Below are 20,454 nucleotides of genomic sequence, written 5' to 3'. Positions count from 1 at the left end.
ATGAAAAAATATGTTTTTACTCATACAATAAATGAATATTACATTTTAGTGTGAGGAAAATTTTGTGTTTGTTTTTTATAATTGAAATTTACGACTTTTAATTTTAGTATTATATGACACTAATTAAATGCAAATGAATACCAAGTGATCTATAATATGTTGGAGATTTGACACCTCTAAAATAATTTAAAATTTACAAAATAAATTATTCATCTAACTTAAAATGAATATTAAATACTAAAAATTATTATTTTATAATGACTAAAAAGAGTGTTTGTATATTTTACAAAATGAAAAAGAAATAAATAATTTACTAAGACGACAATAAAATTTGCTTATTTTATAATTTTTTTTATATTTAAATGTTTATTAAAAATCAGAAATTTTAGTGTTTCGTGTTTCTCATTAATTAATATTAATTTAATTTTAATTTGAATTTATTAATAATTTTTTATTAATAAAATAGAGTGTGTTGTGGTATAGCTTAGCATATGATATTGAGACAAAAAAAAATAATTTAGAAATAATTTGTTCCCTTATCTCATTGGTAGACGATGAAAAGATAGAAAGGGAAGAAGGTGTTAAAGATTGCATTGGGTTGGTGGGCCAAGGTATTGGGCCTTGTGAGACCTCCACCCTGTAGAAGAAGGGATGGTCCCACATCTAAGGCTAGATTCGCCCCTATTATCCTACCCTATAAAGGCACAGTAATCACATGCCACGTGCGATTCCATCACCATTCTCTGTGACCCTTTTGTTGTGCCATCAGAAGATATGAGAATTGAGAAATAGGCATGCCACTGCAACAACAACAGAACAGTGAAGAACAAGGACTGTTGACAAAGGGGAAGAAAGGAAAGGAGGAGGTTAAAATAGTACCACTTTGGGCTTCTGATCCAGTAGGCCCCAAAACCACATGCATTGATTTTGTGGGCCCCTTTTAGGCTAGCCCTACCTCCACCACCACCACTCCGCGTGCCTTCTTCCCCTTTTACTTGTTGTACACATTTAATTCACCAACATGCTTATTTATTTCACAAAATTCACCTACATCTTAATATTTTATTATTATTATTATTTATTAACCTCTTCTCTATCTCTAGCTAAAATCATCAACGTCAACTTTTGTTACATGAATTATTAAATAAAACTGGAATTTTAATTAGCTAATAACAACAAGATTAAAGTAAAGTACGGCGCCTAATTTTGTCCACATTTATTCACGACACCACCACACACATGGCCCTTTTGTTCTATATATAAGCTGTTTCGCCACCCACTGTTATTTTTTCACCGTTTTCAGAGGCTTCACTGTACATATTTTAAGTAACAATAACACCGTTTCACCACCGCACAAAGTATTGTCCCAGTTAAGTCATCTGGTTTTGGACCACTCCATAAGGATTTAAAAAGTAAAAAATATACGAGAAAATTCCAACAAAGTAATTTATAAATGATTTAAATATATTTTTTTATTATATATTATAAAGTTAAATTGATTTTTTTCCTAATTTAAATTTATAACCTAAAGTTATCTATTTATTTATATTATGTATATTTGTTTGTTTGGTTGTTGGTATAGGTATAGGTATAGGGTAGGGTTTTTGGTTATAGTTTGCATGCGTTAGATATTTGGAGGTGTGTGTGACTCCATTATGCCAGATATTCAGTTGTCTTCATTCAAGACTAGCTTGCTTTGTAGGGTGAAATATAGATTTGGAAAACCTAAGAAAGGGAGAAGAAGAGAGTGAAAGGTCACATAAAATTGTTATTAATAGAAAGAGGAATAAAAAATGAGTAAAAAAAATTGTAATGAATGTAATTGATGGTATCAAATAAATTTAATTATGTAATAACATATTTTATAAAATTAACTTTTTTAAATAATTTAATACAAAATATAACTTTTTAAAAATTAGATTCCAGCTTTTAAAACAAAAATAGAAAATTAAAAGTTATATTTTAAAATAATAAAATATATAAATAATTTATTTAAAAAGTAATAATTTTATTTATTTATTTATTTATATGTATAATCTATTATATAATTACTGATAACATGTACGAAAATTATTGTATTTTTCTTAATGTGAAAAACAAAAGTAATGCTTTAATTTATTTTCCCACTCCTTTTATTTTCTAATCATTAATATCCTTATAACGAAGGTTAATAAATTAAAAGTTAATGTTTTTATATAGAATATTATGCATTCTTATTATATTTTTAGGTTTAAATATATTTTTAGTCTGTTTTTTAATTTTGGTGATTGTAAAAATATAATTTTAAAAAAATTTGAAAGTTGGTAGTTTTTGATCCCAAATATCACGTGAAACACGGTTAAAATTAATCTTTATTTAGTGATTTATTACTAAAATAGTTCCATTATAAAGCTTCTTTTTATATCTCTTCCTTATTTAATATTTATATATGTTATAGTGTTGCTTTAATTTACTTTCATTTGGTATATAATATATTAAACACAACATAAAACTCACAAGCTATAACAGCTTCGATAAAAAAGATATGTTTAGAAACTAATATGCCCTAGGTCTTATATACTCTGGTGAATATTTAATTAGTTAAAGTTGATGTAACATATTTTGGTCACACACATGTACTATTTCCCCCTCTTTCCTAACATTAACTATTTACACCCTCTTTCATAGTGGAATCATGCCTACCATTGAAATTAAGAAATGTAATTAACCCTCTCAAAATCATGATTTCAATTCATTTCTACGTCACATCTACTACACTTTAGAAATTAATTACACTACAATATAACTATGTTTTCCTCATACACAAAGAAAGGAAAATAATTTTTTATACTACCAAAACACTTAACATTTTCATTACATTAAAAAAAAAATATAAATAATTAATTAAAAAATAAAAGAAATATATACATATAATTATAAAAATAATATAAAAAATTTATAGTTGTTTTAAAAAAAATAAGTTGTTTATTTATTTTGAAATAAAGAAAATTTATTTCATTATTTATTCTATTAAATAAATAACTAATTAATTTTACTAAATAAATAATTTATTTATTTTATTAAATAAATTATTTATTTATTTATTTATCGAGGATAAAATTATTCAATTAAAAGATCACACCAAACACAAATACTAAATGATATAAATAATATAAAATGAAATAATCATAATTTTTTTAAAGTTTATATATATATATCATTAATTATATATATATATATATATATATATATATATATATCATTATCTTGTAATGAATGTGCATCCCACATATTGGATATCACTACAAGAAAATCATGAAATAGAAATCAATTTTAGAGACAAAAAATAATTAGTTGTTATAGTGACTAAATTAAAGACAATTTTAGAAACTAACAATTTTGGTTTCTAAATTGAGTTTCTATTATTGATAAATAATTTCTAAATTGGTATTTAATTAACTATAAGGTTTTAACTATCATGTATTTAGATTCTAAATTTGGTAGCTAATTAGATACCAATTTAAAAACCATTTAGCAATAATATAAACTATTTTATATTTTTTTTAGTTTTTAAAATAGTCTTTAATTCATTTTATGATTTTTTTTCTAGTGTATATATGTAGGTGGAGAAAGAAAAATTCCGACTTTTTTTAATTTAAATCCGTGCTCAGAAAATTGATCAAATTTATAAAACTGATACAATTTACAACTTATTTAAAATGTATCACATTTCACTAATGTAGTATTTATAATGTATGCATTTAATATTATTAAGATATTTACGGATATTGGAATGATTCAAAATTTAATATTTATAATAATCACGGAGATATTATTATATTATTTATCTGCGAAGATAATATTATGACTCAACGTTATGTTGACAAAATTTATTTTCTTTGTTAAAATTATAAAATATAAGTTTATTTGATTTAACACCCAATGTCAATTAATATAGATATTGTTTGAGAAAGAAAAAAAAAATGTCAACTAAATCAATATTATTAGAAATTAAATTAAAAAATACAGAATCAATAAAATAACATTTTTGAATTGAATTGAACTCGGTAGTAACCAATAGAAGAAAAAAAGTATTGAATTTTGAATTGAATTGAAGTTGATGATAACTAATAAAAGTGAAAAGCATTCACGAAGTTGGGTAGTAAAATGAGTTTAATCCTGAAATTATGTAAACCAAGTATGAAAAAGACGATTAACCAAAAGAAGAAAAGAAAAAGACTTTATGCCTACAATAGAATTATGTTAACTCATGATTAGTGTTACTTTTCATAAGTCAAAATCATGGGTATATGTCCTAATCAAACATCCATTTCATGATCGACAAGGGATTAACAGCAAATTAAGCCACTCATTGCCACTTGACAATATCTAGATTTTGAATTTCAATATTAAGAAATATAATAATTAATAAGATAATATTACTCAAGATAATCAAATTTGACAATTACCTTTTTAAAGTAAAACATTTTTATAGTTACTTTAAAGAAATTTAATTTTTAAAATTAAACATAATATATAAAAGTAAATTTGTATCTTTTGATTATTTATAATTTAAATCATTGCATCACCTAGTTACCTAGTTGTATAAAGTGAACTATTGTATACATATTTTTAAATATTAATATAAATAAAACAACTAATTAAAGATGACCGGATAAAGACAACATGCAACAACTCATAACGACTCAAAGAACAACTCGGACACATAACAACAATCCAGAGGAAGTAATTCCAATTCATATTTTACATTATACTCACTATATTGCTCTTTACTTACTTGAGCATCAGAGTATCTTCTGTAGGTGGAACCCCTCATTTTCTTTGAGTCAATCCATGAAGCTTGCAAGAATACGACAATCTCAGAGTTTAACCGATTTCAACTAAATGCTCTAATTGAGAGACATCCCTCTTAACTACAACATTTATATTAAAACAAATAATTAAAACTTTCATAAAAGTTTAGCCTTAATAAAACAGTCGTAAAAACTCTGCTCTCAACAAATCAATCCGTGATAAATCGACTTAATTCAACTCATTCATCCTTAAAATGGAAAGGTAATAGTCCACTTTCTTATATAAAATAATTAATTGAATTTAAAGTTTGAGGGCTTATGTGTATGTCCACCTTCAACATACTCATATTAACATATGCCAATTTTATCGATATTAAAACTACATACGATTATTTATTAAAAACTCAAATAATAAATTAGTGAACTAAGAATGAAAGTCAGTATTGAAGTACTTATTTAAAATTAAATATATTTTATATTATTTAACTTTATTATCAAATACTCAAAAACTTATAAATATTGTTAAGAAAAAATTTGATAGATAAAATTTTCTTTAAAAAGTGAATTTTAAGTTTAACTCGATTTTATAAAATTAACTCACTAACTCTAACTCAAACTTATAAAACCGACTCATAAGATGAGATTTGCACTCACTTATATACTATGAAATGTTTTCATCTCTAATTGATGTGGATTCTCCAACACATCTCTCATACTGAGACTTACCAACTCGTGTGTGAGACTATATATTTATGGATGATATGATGTAAGAGTCTGATAGTTGGTGGTCTCATAAGTCCAACAAACTCTAGTTAGGATAAACTCTAGATGACTATGATACCATATTAAGAAATAAATTTTAAGTCTAACTCACACTTATAAAACCAATACATCTAAGATGTCTTTATCTATCTAGTGGATTTGGGATCTGATACCTCATCCATAAACTTTATTCCTTGAAAACCTTTCAAAACCTCCCAAAGCAATGTTCCTTGTTTTATTAATGTACATAGCTTTGTTGAAATGTGGGAGTGTTGATTGCCCTGACATTTGGCGTGCAGAAATGCAATGCAACTTTATGGTTTCACTCGTGGGTATTGGTCAAATTAGAAATACTTGGAGTGTATTTGATTAATTGCTCCATTGGCTAGGTTCGCCCCCACTTTCCTCGTGGTCTTCCAATAAATGAAATCCAATCTATCTAGCTGGCTAGTTAAACCCGACCCTCCTGGAACTAATCACGTTCATAAGAATCATGATTAATCTCCAAAGACAATGAAAAGGTCAGTGCCACTTCAGTCCCTACATATGTAATCAAAGTCTAACATATCGTCCACTTTGCATTTCTGCTGCACTATTACCAAAGTTAATGGTCCATCAACAACGACAACAACTATAGCTCAACTCTGTGTATATACACTTAATAAGGACTATGGTCCCCACTAATTAATTATCGTCAAGGAACAATTGCACCAAATTGGAATTGCGTGAGCCAAATTTTATTGAAACTTGGCATCAACTTTAATTTCTAGTTTCACATTTCGTTTGGTTGTGACTATACCTTTCAATCTGCTTTACTGCTTTTGTTGGAGGTTTAGGGTCACATACATATAAATAACTTGGAAAGGACCACATGCAATGCAATGCTTTTGTTAACATATTTCTATATTTATAATCATTAATATTAATAATTTCTATAAGTGAGATCGCCCCCAACTAATTGCCTTACCCTTTTGCCCACAGGTGCTTTTAATTTATTCTAATGTTTTGAAATTTGATAATCTGAAATTCTAATGGCATATGCATGGTGTGTCCATCAAGACTGGTCAAAGAATGAACTCGAGTTTTTTTATATGGTTAATAATTTTGTTTTGTAATTTAAAAATGAACTAGATTTGTTTTGAGGTGAGTAGCTGTTGTTGTTTATTAGTCTCGGAGTGCGATAAACTGGTGCAAGATGCGTATCAAAGATAATAGATTACGTACATCGTTCTTGGCCTTTTGTTAACAAGTTGTTTTTGGAATACATCAATGCTTCAATGAACTGTTGCAAATTACAATCTGGAACGGTTTCTCTGATCTCATACAAAAGACAGTCTATAGTAAAACCAATCATCGCATCTCTATGACAAAACCATGTTCTCTTGCTTCGATCCTCCAAATCACTTCAAAACGATTCTTAATAGCATACTTTTTAGTGCACTTTTTAAATATACTTATAATATTATTATTCATGTTCTTTTTCCAATCAAACTTTGAATGCTTTTATCAGATTTTGATGTTTAATATGTTTTACAAAATATTTTGTGAGTTTCACTTCTCATATAATAAGTTTAACCTATAAGATTGTACTAGAAAGAGAAATGCAAAATATGTAAATATTCATGAACACAATTATCAAAACAAGTTGGTGTGGAATTTTACTTGGGGAAAGAGGAATCCCCAGAAATGGAAAATGTTAAAGATTCTGTATATATGTATGTATGTATTAATTATTATTATTATTATTATGAGTGTTTTGGTTTGTCTCTTGGAGTGCCTAACCTAGTTTCCTTAAATATCTGATTAACTTTGTCTTGTTCTCCATCTCTTCCCTGAAATAAACAAGAAGATGGCATGCAGATTCCTCACCACCCCAGCCTGTGTCTTCCTTCATATTTAAGAATTCCTGCAGTAGGCCAAACAACATCTTTGCGCCAGTAAAATAAAATTCCAGGTTTCGGCATTTAGATGTAAGAGAGTCGATCTCATCATTTGCAGAGCCTGCAAGTGCAATTTTCAAGTTTCCAGCTTCTGGGAATTAATTGCAGTCCATGTGTGTGTGATAAGATATTTTTGTTGGTGTGTTGTGGAGCGTCAGATCCAAAGGGTGATGATGTGAACGAGATTATGGAGCGTGTATATATATACCTGGAGTAAGATGAGACAGTGATGGTTGTTTGTATTAGAGAATTAATTAACAATGAAGGGAAATATACATAAGAAAAGGCCAAAGGAGGGTCTATAATTATGGGCGTGACTCTAAGATGTACTTAAACTAAAACAGCACACAGTTCAACCTTTGGTGGAGCAGAAAAGGGTGTCTGAATCTACCTGGAAATTGAGGTGAGTTTTGTCTTGGAGTCATGGAAAAGACGCAATCTAACTAAAGAAGCCAATAAATATGATGCAATACAAGTATATTTTAATAGAAGGGGTGCATGGGGTAGACAGCCAAGGGACCGGAATGAGTAAACAAATAGAGTGTGTATGTGTTGGTTTGAGAGAGAGATTCAAGTGTGAGGAGAGGATTCAAACACCCTTTTTCTGTCTTCTCTTATTGGACAAATCTTATCCCATCTGCGTTTATTGGGAACCCAATCCTCATTCATTTTCTCCTTCTTTTTTCCTCCAAAACTCATTTTCAGAACTTCCTAATATCATTCAAAACTAGGACTGCCCTAACACAAATAATGCACTCTTTCTCATCTCAGCATAATGCCACATTTTTTTATATACCTGAATGAGTTGATTACACCTATATCTGCGCACACACATGCCCATCATAAGGATACAAAAACCAAAGGGAGAGGACATGGACCACTTCATCAAACGCCCACCCTTTCATCCATCTCAACCACAAACACATCACACTCAATTTTAATATGTTTTACATTTTTACCTCACCCCAAAACTTCAAATTCACGAGCTTCCTTCACTTCTCAAACAAACATATAATAATTATATTTAAAGCAAGAGCATCTTCAAAACCAGAATTCAATGAGTCTCTATCTCTCTTTTGTTCTCACCACACCATTCACTCATTTATGTCCAAACGTTTTTTTAGATCATGACTTCAATTCTTAACTTTATTTTACTTCATTAATTCTGTCCTGTAATCCATTTACTCACACACACAAGAAAAAAACCCTGAAAACTCATGACAGGTAAACAAAGAAGGTTGTAGGTATTTCTGTGAAGAATCAGAATTCATTATTCCACTCTGATATTATTCCAAGTTGCTTAAAATAGCTCCTGCAAAACTACATTAGAACTGTTCTAATTTAAGAAATGAAACCTGGAAAACTTTTGTGAAAAAATTACAGAAAACAGTTTACCATTTTCAGTGTCCCTTTATCGTGATTTGAGTTAAGAACTGTGTTGTTACTACTTTTTTAGTCAGCACTTTTGCGTCAGTGATGAAGTGATAATGAAATAAAGTGAACAGTGTTTAATGAAATTGAGGGAAAATGGAATTCGGTGTAGAAATAATTAAATGAGTAAAGAGTAATAGGTAACTAACTAGGCCGGCATGGGATTGAGAGAAAAAAAAAAGAAGCATTGGAGAGTGAGGGAGCATATTGAGATTATGATGATTACTTAGTCTGGGAATGAAGAAGAGGAAGGGACCCATCTTTTTTTTTTATACTTGATTTGTTTGCCAATTTAGTAACATGGGATGTCCCTAATTCCACGAAATTACCCACCTCTACAATCTCTTTTTCTTTCTCACCATTCATAGACATAAATGTTCGCCCCAATTCAGCAATAATTCACTTTTATAATAATCTCACTATGCTCACGTACTACTATAACTAAGACTACTATCACCACTCACACAAATTTCACAAACTCATTACTCCTTCAAAACTATGGATTTACAGTGATAAACATATAGAAAGTCAAAAATGTTGTTTTCATTAATTTAAAAATACGTGTCTAAAGATATAAAACAAAAAAAGGACTATAAATAGTTGTCAAGAAGAATATTTACTATTTAATGGAAAATAAGTTATCATTGTCGATCCTTCGTCGGGATATTGTAATGTACTTTCTGAATAAAAAAAATGTGATGTACTTTTTCGATGCAGTAACGCATTTCGCACGTAACTTAAACCAATAAGTATTACGTGTATGGCGGGGTATTTTCAGAATTTACTGAAATAAAAAAGAATAAGTATTGGTTTAAAGTAAATACAGATTTAAAAAATTTGAGATGACATGTCCAGTTTTATAAATAAAATTTATATTGAGAATTTAACTTTTTTGCGCTTTTTAATTGGAAATAATAAGTAAACAAAAAGTTGTCTTTCTTGAAAGAGGATATTTTTGTCCAATTATTGTATATTTAATGTTAGAAAAATTGAAAAAAAAACTAAGATAATTGATCTTTCTTTGTTTCAGGAGTACATGTTTTGTGTTTCTCTCTCTTCGTCACATCTTGCCTTGCTAGCTCCATCAAATAGTTCCCACAGTTCTCACATCAAACCATAATCATCACGCCTCTTTCAAAACCCTTCTTTTTCTCTCTTTCTCCTTCTCGCAAAATCATCAATTCCCCATCCACCTTTTCTCTCTCACTGGAGAGAGAAGTGAAAAACGTAGAAAATGTCGATAAACCACTACTCCATGGAACTTCCCGAAACAGCACTGTGGTGGCCCCAACAACAGCAACAACCCATCCTAATGGAACCAACCCCAAACCCCTCCTCCACTTCCTGGCCCTCTGCAGACCCTCTGTGTCTCAACCTCAACAACCAAAACGATGACGTAGAGGAAGACGAGGAAGAGGACCGAACAACAACCACTACACAGCAAGAAGAAACTGAAGACGAGAAGGAACCCATGTTCGAGAAGCCTCTGACTCCAAGCGACGTGGGGAAGCTCAACCGCCTCGTAATCCCCAAGCAGCACGCCGAGAAGTACTTCCCGCTCAGTGGTGGCGGTGGCGGCGACTCGGGCGAGTGCAAGGGGCTGCTATTGAGTTTCGAGGACGAGTCGGGTAAGTGCTGGCGGTTTCGCTACTCCTACTGGAACAGCAGCCAGAGCTACGTGCTCACCAAAGGGTGGAGCCGCTATGTCAAGGACAAGCGCCTCGACACCGGCGACGTCGTCTTGTTCGAGCGCCACCGCGCCGACGCTCACCGCCTCTTCATCGGATGGAGGCGCCGGCGACACGGCGAGACCTCGCCGGTGCACGTTAGCAGCAGGGCGGTGGGGCACGGGAAGAGTGGCAATGGGAATAGTAAGAATGAGGCTGCTGCGGCTACTGGAGGTGGTCTCGGGTGGACAAGAGGGTTCTATTCTGCGCATCCTTATCCTACGCATCAGCAGCACCTGCATAACCATCAGCCCTTGCCATACCAATACGACTGTCTTCATGCAGGTTGCTCTATCTCTTCAACACAAATAAATAATTAATTATCTCTTTAATTTCTTCCTATTTTTCTACTCTGGAAAATTAATAATTAATCAACGTTTGTGTTTATCTTTGCTTTCTTCACTCTCACCAATTTTAGTTTTTTTTAATACTTTTTCTCATCCCCTTCAGGTTTTGCCGAAGAAATACTATATAATGAGATTTAAATTTTTTTAAAAATATTATCTTCTTTTCCAACACATTTTTTTTTTATCTTTCTTATATAATCTTTGACGTTATTTTAATGAATGATAAATATACGGTAAACAACATTTAATACTTGATTAATATTGTGAAAAAAACAAAACATTTTACACCGAAACATGAAACAAAATAAAGAAGTAAGATAGTATTAGAAGTGAAGAAAGAATGTAAATTGAATTCATCCCTGGCATATAAATAATAGTGGGTTTTGCTTAGGGATTTCCTTGATTAGAGTATTCTTTGAATGAATGAGTTGTTTGAGTGAAATAAATAAAAAAAAGGAGAAGATGATGAAATAATAAGATTGTTGTGGAAGTGCGTGAAGTTTAGGTTCCAATTTAATTGGGAGAAATGTGGTTTTATATTGGGATTTGCGAGGAGGGGAATAATTTGTTTAGATTGGTGAAAGGGACGTGAAGGATACGCGCGGATAGTGTATATGTTTGAAAAAAGAAAAAGGAAAAAGAGGTTTTTGGCATAAAGATGGGTGTGTGAATAAGATTGATATAATGAAGTGAATGGTTAATTTGATGGACGTGTTGCAATGTTACAGGAAGAGGGTCCGAAGGTCAGAGGGAAAGGAGGAGAGCAGTGGGAAAGAGTGGGAGTGGGAGTTCGAGTTCAAGTTCTAGTTCAAGAGTACTTAGGCTGTTTGGGGTGAACATGGAATGCGAAGCTGAAGATGATTCTGGACCCTCCACACTTGAATGCTCCTACAATAGTACCAACATGCCCTCCACACAGGGCACACAAAACCCTCACCATTTCTACCATCCCCACCCCCCTCAACCTCAACCTCATCAAATCCTACGTCACCAACCATACTACTACTACTAAATATATGCATTCCCTTTTCTTTTTCTTTTTCTTTTTCTCTTTCTCTACTCTAAGATATATGTATCCACTTCATTAATTAATATATATCATCTCTCTTCTGCTTCATGCACGCAACTGCAACTTCTTTCTTCCATCGCTTTATGGCGCCCATGCCACTTCATTTCAGGCAAAGGAATATTAAATTAACTACCTACACTTCAACCATATTCATCGGATTTTTAGTACTGCCTTTCTCTTCAACTTTTATCTTCGAAAATTTAATCCTATATACACAAAAACCTTGTTTTTATCTAAATCTATATTTTTGTTAATTTCTTAAATACGTCAGAGATGATGCAAATTGAACACGACCAAGGAGTTTATGAACTTGTGGGGAGAGAAACTACTTGTCAATTTTCATAATTAAATGACTACTTGTCAATTTTCATAATTAAATGAATTGGTTTGGATGAAGCTATTTCAGTTCTACTACTCTTGTAGTTCTTTATTTCAGTATGTATAATGTAATGGAGTAATTGCTGATAAAAAAAAATGTAATGGAGTAATTAATATAATGATTGGTTAATTAAGTTTGAAGATGAAGTTCGAAGAAGAAAACTTTTCCTTCTCCGTTTTAGGTTTTGGAGCATGTCCTCTAATCACTTTAATTGTTTGGGCTTAACTAAGTTAATAATATTATCCGTTTAATTTTTACAAGTAGTAATGAGTTTTATGATTCATGCTCCTTCACTTCAAAATTAAGATTTTAATACCTTGAGTCTATTAATAGATTTTGGTAGATTAAAAAGGATGGGAAGTGATGGTTTCCTTCTACCCGACATGTAAACTTAGCTCTTTCTCAGGTTTGTGGTATCATCTTGCACCACTTTTTCTCTCTTTTAATAAAATTTCTTTTATTTCCTGAGCCAAAAAAAAAAAAATTTGGCTTTCACTCTTTACCAATTTGAGAGTGATGACCGTCACTTTTTCTATTAAGGTCTAATTGAGCTGCAAATATGGAAACCCGTTTTATAATATGTAATTTTTCTGTACGAGTTTTTCTTTTCTTCAATTAATATGGATACAAAATTGACATTTAACATTCGTTATTTGTTAATATTGATATTATTTTATTATATATTACAAATATATAATAAATGTGCCATTTTTTATATAAATTATTAAGCTAATGTAAGTACTTAGGATATTACACCGATCATGTTCAAAATCTATGAAAACTGTGTTTTTTTGCAAGCCACTTAATGATGTCAAAAAAACACATTATATTGGTTCTTTTAACATAATTGATATAATATTTGTTACAAATTACATAAGTTATTTTAAAGAACTGATTATAACATGTATTTCAATAAATATTTCATTTAATCACGATATTATTTGACATTAAAAAGAATAACACACAAACTAATAATCAAACTTAATAATGGAATGTTCTTAACTCCTAAAACAGATAAACGAAAACACTCTGGAGTAGATATACATAAATTTTAATCAGTTACAAAATCACTGATCTATGCAAAAATGAATCCAGAAACTAACTTGGGCTGTGCTTTCTCGCAACGTCACGAGAGCAGAAGCTAGAGGTGCATCAATATAAATGGAGGTGTTGTTGTGGTGCAGGTCCACGAAGCTTGAAGATGAGCATAGATTATTCTAACAAATTCCCAGTAACAAGTTCAATCTGATGTGAATTCCGTTTTTGTTCCATAACCTGTAGTGTTTTTGGTAACAAAAACTTCCATGTATGTGCACTGTGGGGGGTTCTTAGGCGTTGTAATTAAGCATCATCACTTACCATAATGAATAATCTTCAAAAAATAGTACTACCTTTTCCAACTATAGTTATTAAAACTTTCCCCAAACAATTTCAACAAAGTTTGTTGCATATGATAGTAAATTATATATCTAGGTTTGAAAAAGCCTTTCAATTCTGGGAAACCCTATTATTATTCCTCCCACTTCAAATCACTCCCAAGTGTTTTATATCTTTTCAGAATCAAAACATTAACATGGTTTTTTATAAGTGAATATATTTATAGAAATGAATGAATTTTTCAGAAAAGTATGTGTTGTAGAGATTGGTGCAGAATGAGGAGAAATAATTGACTGATATAATAAGAAGTGGAAAAGAGAAAGAATATGATGAGCATTGAAGGAGGTGATGTGTGGATGTGTGTGATTGCAACAGGGTGTGAAGCAGATAAGAAATAGCCGAGGATAAAGATATGTGGATGTGACATCCGTGAGTTGACCTAATTAAGAAGGGCAGTGTGTCAGTTAGGCCTTACCAATTGGAAAGAAAAATGATGATGATGATTATGATGAGAAAGAAATGTAAGAAAAGTTTTCACAAGAGAGGGTGAGGGAAGAAATGAAATCCCCGATTTTCATACCAAACTTTCACAAGAGAGTGTTAAGTAAAGGCAAAGGAGGGTAAGTGAGAAGTAAGTTGTGGCAGTGGGAAAAAAGAGCAGAGACAGAGAGAGTGAGACAGAGAGAGTAAGGCATGGGAATGGGAAGGTAGTAGCGTAGGACCCATTCAGAGAAGTGTGTGGCGTCAGGCAACTGCCACCAAATGGAGAATTAAAGTCATGCACAAATCAACAATGAGAAATGGGGAATCTATTTGGCACTGTTCAGATTCTGCCTGAAGATTTTATTTTTTATTTAGTTTTATAGGAGGGTTCGTGGTAATTAATGTGTTTGTTTCTGTGTGTGTGTGTGGGAAGGTATGGTTGGAGTGATGGAGTTGAGTTGAGTTGAGTTGATGGAGGTGATGATATGATATGATAGAAAACACCAAAATGGATGGAGCAACTTGTGTCTCTTCTTCACTTTTTTTCTGCAATACCTCAAGTCACATCCATACATGTGCACAATATCATGCCTCACTTTCACCAATAATTCCAGCAAACAAAGCTCCTTTCAACATTACTTAATCACATATTTCATTTTTTACCTTTTTTCATTCCTACCATGGGGTCAAAACCACCTCCTTCATTTTCCTTTTCAACTCAATTGGTAATTCTGTTAATTGATGCTTAAAAAAAATGTTAAAGAAACAAAGATGAAGATACCAAATAGAGACAAATGTCTAGTAGGTAAATTTAAACTTAAACTATTTGTGTTACGAATGAAGTTTAATGTTCTAATTACGAAGGAGATAATGTTGAAGTAAAATATGAAGAAAAAATTGGTAAATTTATGATACACTACAAGAAAATCATGAAATAGAAACTAATTTTTATTGACCAAAATAATTAGTTGTAATAGTAACTAAATTAAAGACCATTTTAGAAACTAAATAAAAAAGTGGTTTCTAAATTAGTTTCTATTACTGTTAAATAGTTTCTAAATTGGTATCTAATTAGCAACCAATTATTTAGTTTCTAAATTTGGTCTTTAAAACCTTGGTTGCTAATTAGATATCAATTTAGAAACTATTTAACAATAATAGAAACTAATTTAGAAACCAATTTTAAAATGGTTTCTAATTTAGTTACTATTGCAACTAATTATTTTAGTTTTTAAAAATTGGTTTCTATTTCATTGTAATGATAATTTTGAATGAAAATTTTTGTCGTATGATTTTTATTTATTTATATATTCTTTCTTATTAATAATTTTTTTTAAGATTCAATCTTGCAAAGTAAAAATTCTAAAAAAAATTAGAAGTCATAACAGAAAAAAAAAGACATAAGATTTAATATAATAAATATATATAGTTGGATTTACCTCTTTTCTCATTTTTATTATTAAACATATTGAATTTTAACTATTTTTCTTTATTTAATGATGTTTTTAAAAATATTTTAACTTTAATCAATATTTAATATTTGGTTACACTACTATAATATGTATTTTTTGTTTTATAAAAAGAACATTTTAGGAAAAACATATTGAAAGATTAATAACATTAATCCAATTAACTAATTTTATAAAATTAGTTTTTGTCCTGAGATCGAAAATATTGTTTGATTTTTACTTACATTTCTTAAAGAGATTTATTTTGAAAAGTAAAAAAAAAAAATTTGTGGTATTTACTGATAATACATCATCACAAATAGTTAAATAAATGATAATGATATACTTTTTAATGGTATATAGCTGTAGTTTTAAGGAAATAAAAAAAAAAATCAAATTGATGTTTTCATCTTTCTCATGATGACTATAATTATTTTTTATATCCTCAAATCAATTTTTTTTAACTTCATAATAATATATTTATAGAAAAAGTGAGTTATTTCAATATTTTTTTTAAAAATAGTATATTTATTGTTGTCCTTAATATCTCTTGTAGTAATTGTGAAAAAGGAGGTACTACACCTTTTATAATTACTACTCAAAAATCACAAAATTGCATGCATTTCTTGGATTTTTTTACTAGGATAAAGAAAAACTATTAAATGGATATAAGAGAGTAGTAATTTTACAAAATTACAATCACTTTATCATTAATTCATATTTTCACTAATTTATTGTCTACAATATATCATTAATATGTAGTATAAGTGGGAAAAAAATAGATAACATTACATTGCAAAATTAAAATGAATCTTATTTTAAGATTTTTGTTTGTCTTTATCAAAAAATAATATGGGATGGAAAAAAGGGTTAGTCGTGTTGGAATCCCATGCCTACCATATTCTTGAACATATGATCAAAATATGTGTTGCTATAAACATGATTTTAGGATAATTATTATATTAAATTAACAAACTTCTATATATATATAAATATAAACAGTAATTAAAATAATATTCCTTCAAAATTAAAGAAGACGAATGTGTTTAGAAATTGATTGTTTGAAAACTGTTTTGTTTGTTTGAATATAAATTTAACCTAATAGGTGCTAGAAATGGATATTCACAAGTATTGAGTTTTGAACATAAGAAGGGTGTTGTGTTTGGTTATGTGGGAATCTTAATCTGCCATGAAGATTGAAACTTGTGGATGAAAAAAAGCTGAATAGAGCAGGGCGTGGAGCCCCCAACCCCACTTCATTGCTGCCAAATCTGTTTTATGTGAGATTCTCATTTGGCCATGCTGTAAGCTTCTGCAAAATACGAACAAGACACCTAAGAAAACAATAGTGAGGGCAAAGAGGAACAACGTTAACAATATCGCTAACTGGGGTGAAATGTTTAAGCAAAAGTGGGAAAAAGTGAAAGAAGGAGTTGAAAATGAGTTGATCTTATCTACTTATCTGGTGAATCATGGGTTCTAAATTGTGATGAAGATGTTGTGTGATGTAGTATGAGAGCATGAGGGAAACTGGCATGCAGCATTTGTGGCAACCTGAGTCTTTGCTTTTTGGCTGATTAGCAGAGTGGGTGAGCCAGTTTTGGACCACTTCCACATACCCATTTCAACTCTTACATAATAATACATACAAAAAAAGAGAGAATACTTGATTCATTCAACTTTCCTTTTCACCATTCAAAACCTCTCTCTCTCTCTCCAAGTTAATGTGGTAGTTCAATTCTTTTTCTTCATTGCAAACTCCTTCTTTCAAATAAATAATACTACTTAAACTCATTACATACAACACTTAACATTGCATACAAAACATCATTATATATTTAATTTTGTTTCATTGTACTGAACATGTATGTGATATAAACAGTTAAAATATTATTTAAGGATATTAATATTTTTTAAGCATGATATTGGTATGAATTTGTGTTGTCCGGATAGGTCAATCAGGTCAGTCAATTGATCAACCTATTATCAAATAAGGTAATTATTTAACGAACAATGACTTGATATGTTATGTTGAGATTTCTGAGTAAGTCGGTATATAAATTGAATTAAAACATTATTTAGTAAATATATTGTTTCAATAAGCATCATGAAAGAAAATATTCGGAATAAAACATCACTCTAAGAAATCACCGATAAGAGGAACATTTTCAGTGAGGAGTAGAGATTATTTGAATCGTAAAATAGAAGATGACTAAGTAAGCGATACTAAAAATGACGTGGGAACATGTCTGTAACGACTCATTCCAAAATCGGGACAGAGGAATTTCATGAAGAGAAAAAGGACTATAAAAAAAAAATACATAAAAGAAAAGAGATAGAAGAGAGAGTGACAACAGATAATAGAAGAAAAAAGAAAGAGAAAAAAATCTATTAGATTTTCCAATTCATAACTTGGTCAGAATTATTCAAAATTAATCATCACCACACTTCAATGCATTGAACATAAATATGTTTAGTATTTATTTTTCTTATATATTTATTTGATATTCAAATACAAATATTAATTATTTAAGATTAATCTATCAATATTATATAAAGGATAGGATATATAGATTTATTTTTTATAACTACTTTCGATAATATGTTTTATTTAGACTATTTTGTGATTGGATAAATTGAAGTATTTTTTTAAAATAATGTCATATTTTTTCATTTTATGCCGACGAAAGGTCTTTCCACTCTTCATATAACTAATTTCACTTTGGTAATCACGAATAAACGTAGAAAGGGATTGAATTAAGGGTGGAAGAATGATGAAATGTTAGAAAGCGTAATTCGATAATAAAAATGAAGAGAAAAAAAGTACAATAGTTAGCACACTAGTTGTAATTGCTAATTACAAAATTGAATTATCACAATATAATTTATTGCTATTATTATATTTCGTGTCACACGATTATAATTGATTATTTATTTTTGTACTTTACAATTTGTTTTTCTTATTTAAGTCCTTTTCTTTTTCTACTTTCACTTATTTTACTTTTTATTAATTTGTCTAATTCTTTTTTACAAGAATATATTTTGTTTCATTATTCCAAATAGCATGCATAATGAAAAGAATGAAAAGGAAAGATGGATATAATGTAAACCAAAGTGTGAGGAGCCAGTGGAACACCTTCCACCCATTGCTGTGTTTATCAAACATATGTCAATGTCATATCATAAATCATCATGCAATAACCACAGTGTCTACTTTGGTACTTGGATTAACCATAAATATATAATTAGGATCTATATTTTTAAATATATAAATTTAAATTAATTATTAAATCTTTTTATGTAGTTTTTTAATGTTTTCATTTTCAATTTGTATATAAAATAATTTTAATTTTTTTTATTTTAAAAATATTTATTGGAAGTGTATGGAAATATATGATGAGTTTAGTGGAAAAGGTGAGGAAGTGGGAAGGTCCCCAGGTATGTGGTTGGTAGCATCTATAATAGCCAATCAATCAAACCAACAAACAAACACATTTGACTTCACCACTATACAAAACTTGGATTGGATTTGGCTCTATACTAAATAAAAAAAAGGCTAATTTTCATCAAAAAAAGTTTGATTATAATTTTTTTGTTTCAAAGTTCGGATGATTTTTTTATTTAAAAATGTCATTTTAGTACTTCAATATTTAAAAAATGCATTTTTAGTTTCAAATAAACTCTTACAAAAATGTTAAAAATATTATTTCTGTACTAAGAAAAATGTTAAAAATATTCTTTCTATACTAAGAAAAATGTTAAAAACATTCTTTCTACACTAGTATAAATATATTGATTTTATCTATATATAACATTCACTACTTTCAAATAAACTATATTGATTGTTAATAAAGTGTTGATAAATATGTAAATACTTTCTATATAATTATTGAAATTATTATTATTAATATTAATATTAACATTAACATTACTATTATTATATTAATAATATTATTGTAATAATTATTATTATAATTATTAATATTAACATTAATATAAATATTAATATTATTGTAATTATTAATAATATTAGTATTATTATGAATATTACTAAGATAAATATTATTATTATTATGGAATTTACTTGATGAATTTTAATTTGCGTCTAGTTATCGATAGATATTAATAATAAATTTTATTAATATTTAATTGACGAATTTTATTAATAGGTATTATTTTTTACGTTTAAATTATTTTTTAAAATTTTAGATTCGTTGATAATTATCAACGGATAAAATTTCGTTAGTAATAAAAAATTATCAGTAAATATAAATTTATTCATAATTTTTTATTAATAATAATATTTGTTCTTATAATACTAATATCTCCTTATGATACCAAAGAAATATAATACAAAGTAGATTTTAAATCTAACTCAACTTCATAAAACCGGCTCATAGGATTGAGGTTTGCACCCACTTATATCCAATGAAAGGCTCTAATCTCTAGTTGATGTGGGATCTTCAACAAAATATTTTAACACTTAATCTCTCTTATCTTTATTATTATATAATGTGAAGGGATGGGTACATATTCCTTTCCTCTTCAGTTGGTTGTGACTAAGATATTAAACTAATTTGTGAAGTTTTAAACTAAAGTAACCAATTGTGCTAATTTTATGTCAATTTCAAAAGATTGTTACTTGAGGGAGGAATTTCTATTATATGTTTCTAACACTTACATTTTTTCTTTGATTTT

At 29.3% G+C, this 20,454-nt stretch overlaps 1 protein-coding gene across 1 annotated transcript; it reads left to right on the top strand.

Moving 5' to 3' along the window:
* The first annotated feature begins 9,929 nt into the window (after positions 1-9,929).
* On the top strand, positions 9,930-12,126 carry LOC137830361 (B3 domain-containing protein At5g06250-like). Its single transcript, XM_068637650.1, has 2 exons — positions 9,930-10,938; positions 11,729-12,126. Exons 1-2 carry the CDS (start codon positions 10,161-10,163, stop codon positions 12,010-12,012), a joined length of 1,062 nt encoding a protein of 353 aa, XP_068493751.1. The 5' UTR covers positions 9,930-10,160; the 3' UTR covers positions 12,013-12,126.
* The last annotated feature ends 8,328 nt before the right edge of the window (positions 12,127-20,454 follow it).

The sequence above is a fragment of the Phaseolus vulgaris genome, chromosome 7 (assembly GCF_000499845.2).
Source record: "Phaseolus vulgaris cultivar G19833 chromosome 7, P. vulgaris v2.0, whole genome shotgun sequence".
Lineage (NCBI taxonomy): Eukaryota > Viridiplantae > Streptophyta > Magnoliopsida > Fabales > Fabaceae > Phaseolus > Phaseolus vulgaris.
The sequence above is the reverse complement of the archived record's forward strand: the minus strand, read 5'-3'. Positions and strand labels throughout refer to the sequence as shown.

Coding starts and splice junctions, on each gene's coding strand:
- LOC137830361 (XM_068637650.1), top strand. CDS start 10,161: ATGTCGATAAACCACTACTCCATGGAACTTCCCGAAACAGCACTGTGG. Junction 10,939..11,728: donor ATACGACTGTCTTCATGCAG/GTTGCTCTATCT, acceptor GCAATGTTACAG/GAAGAGGGTCCGAAGGTCAG.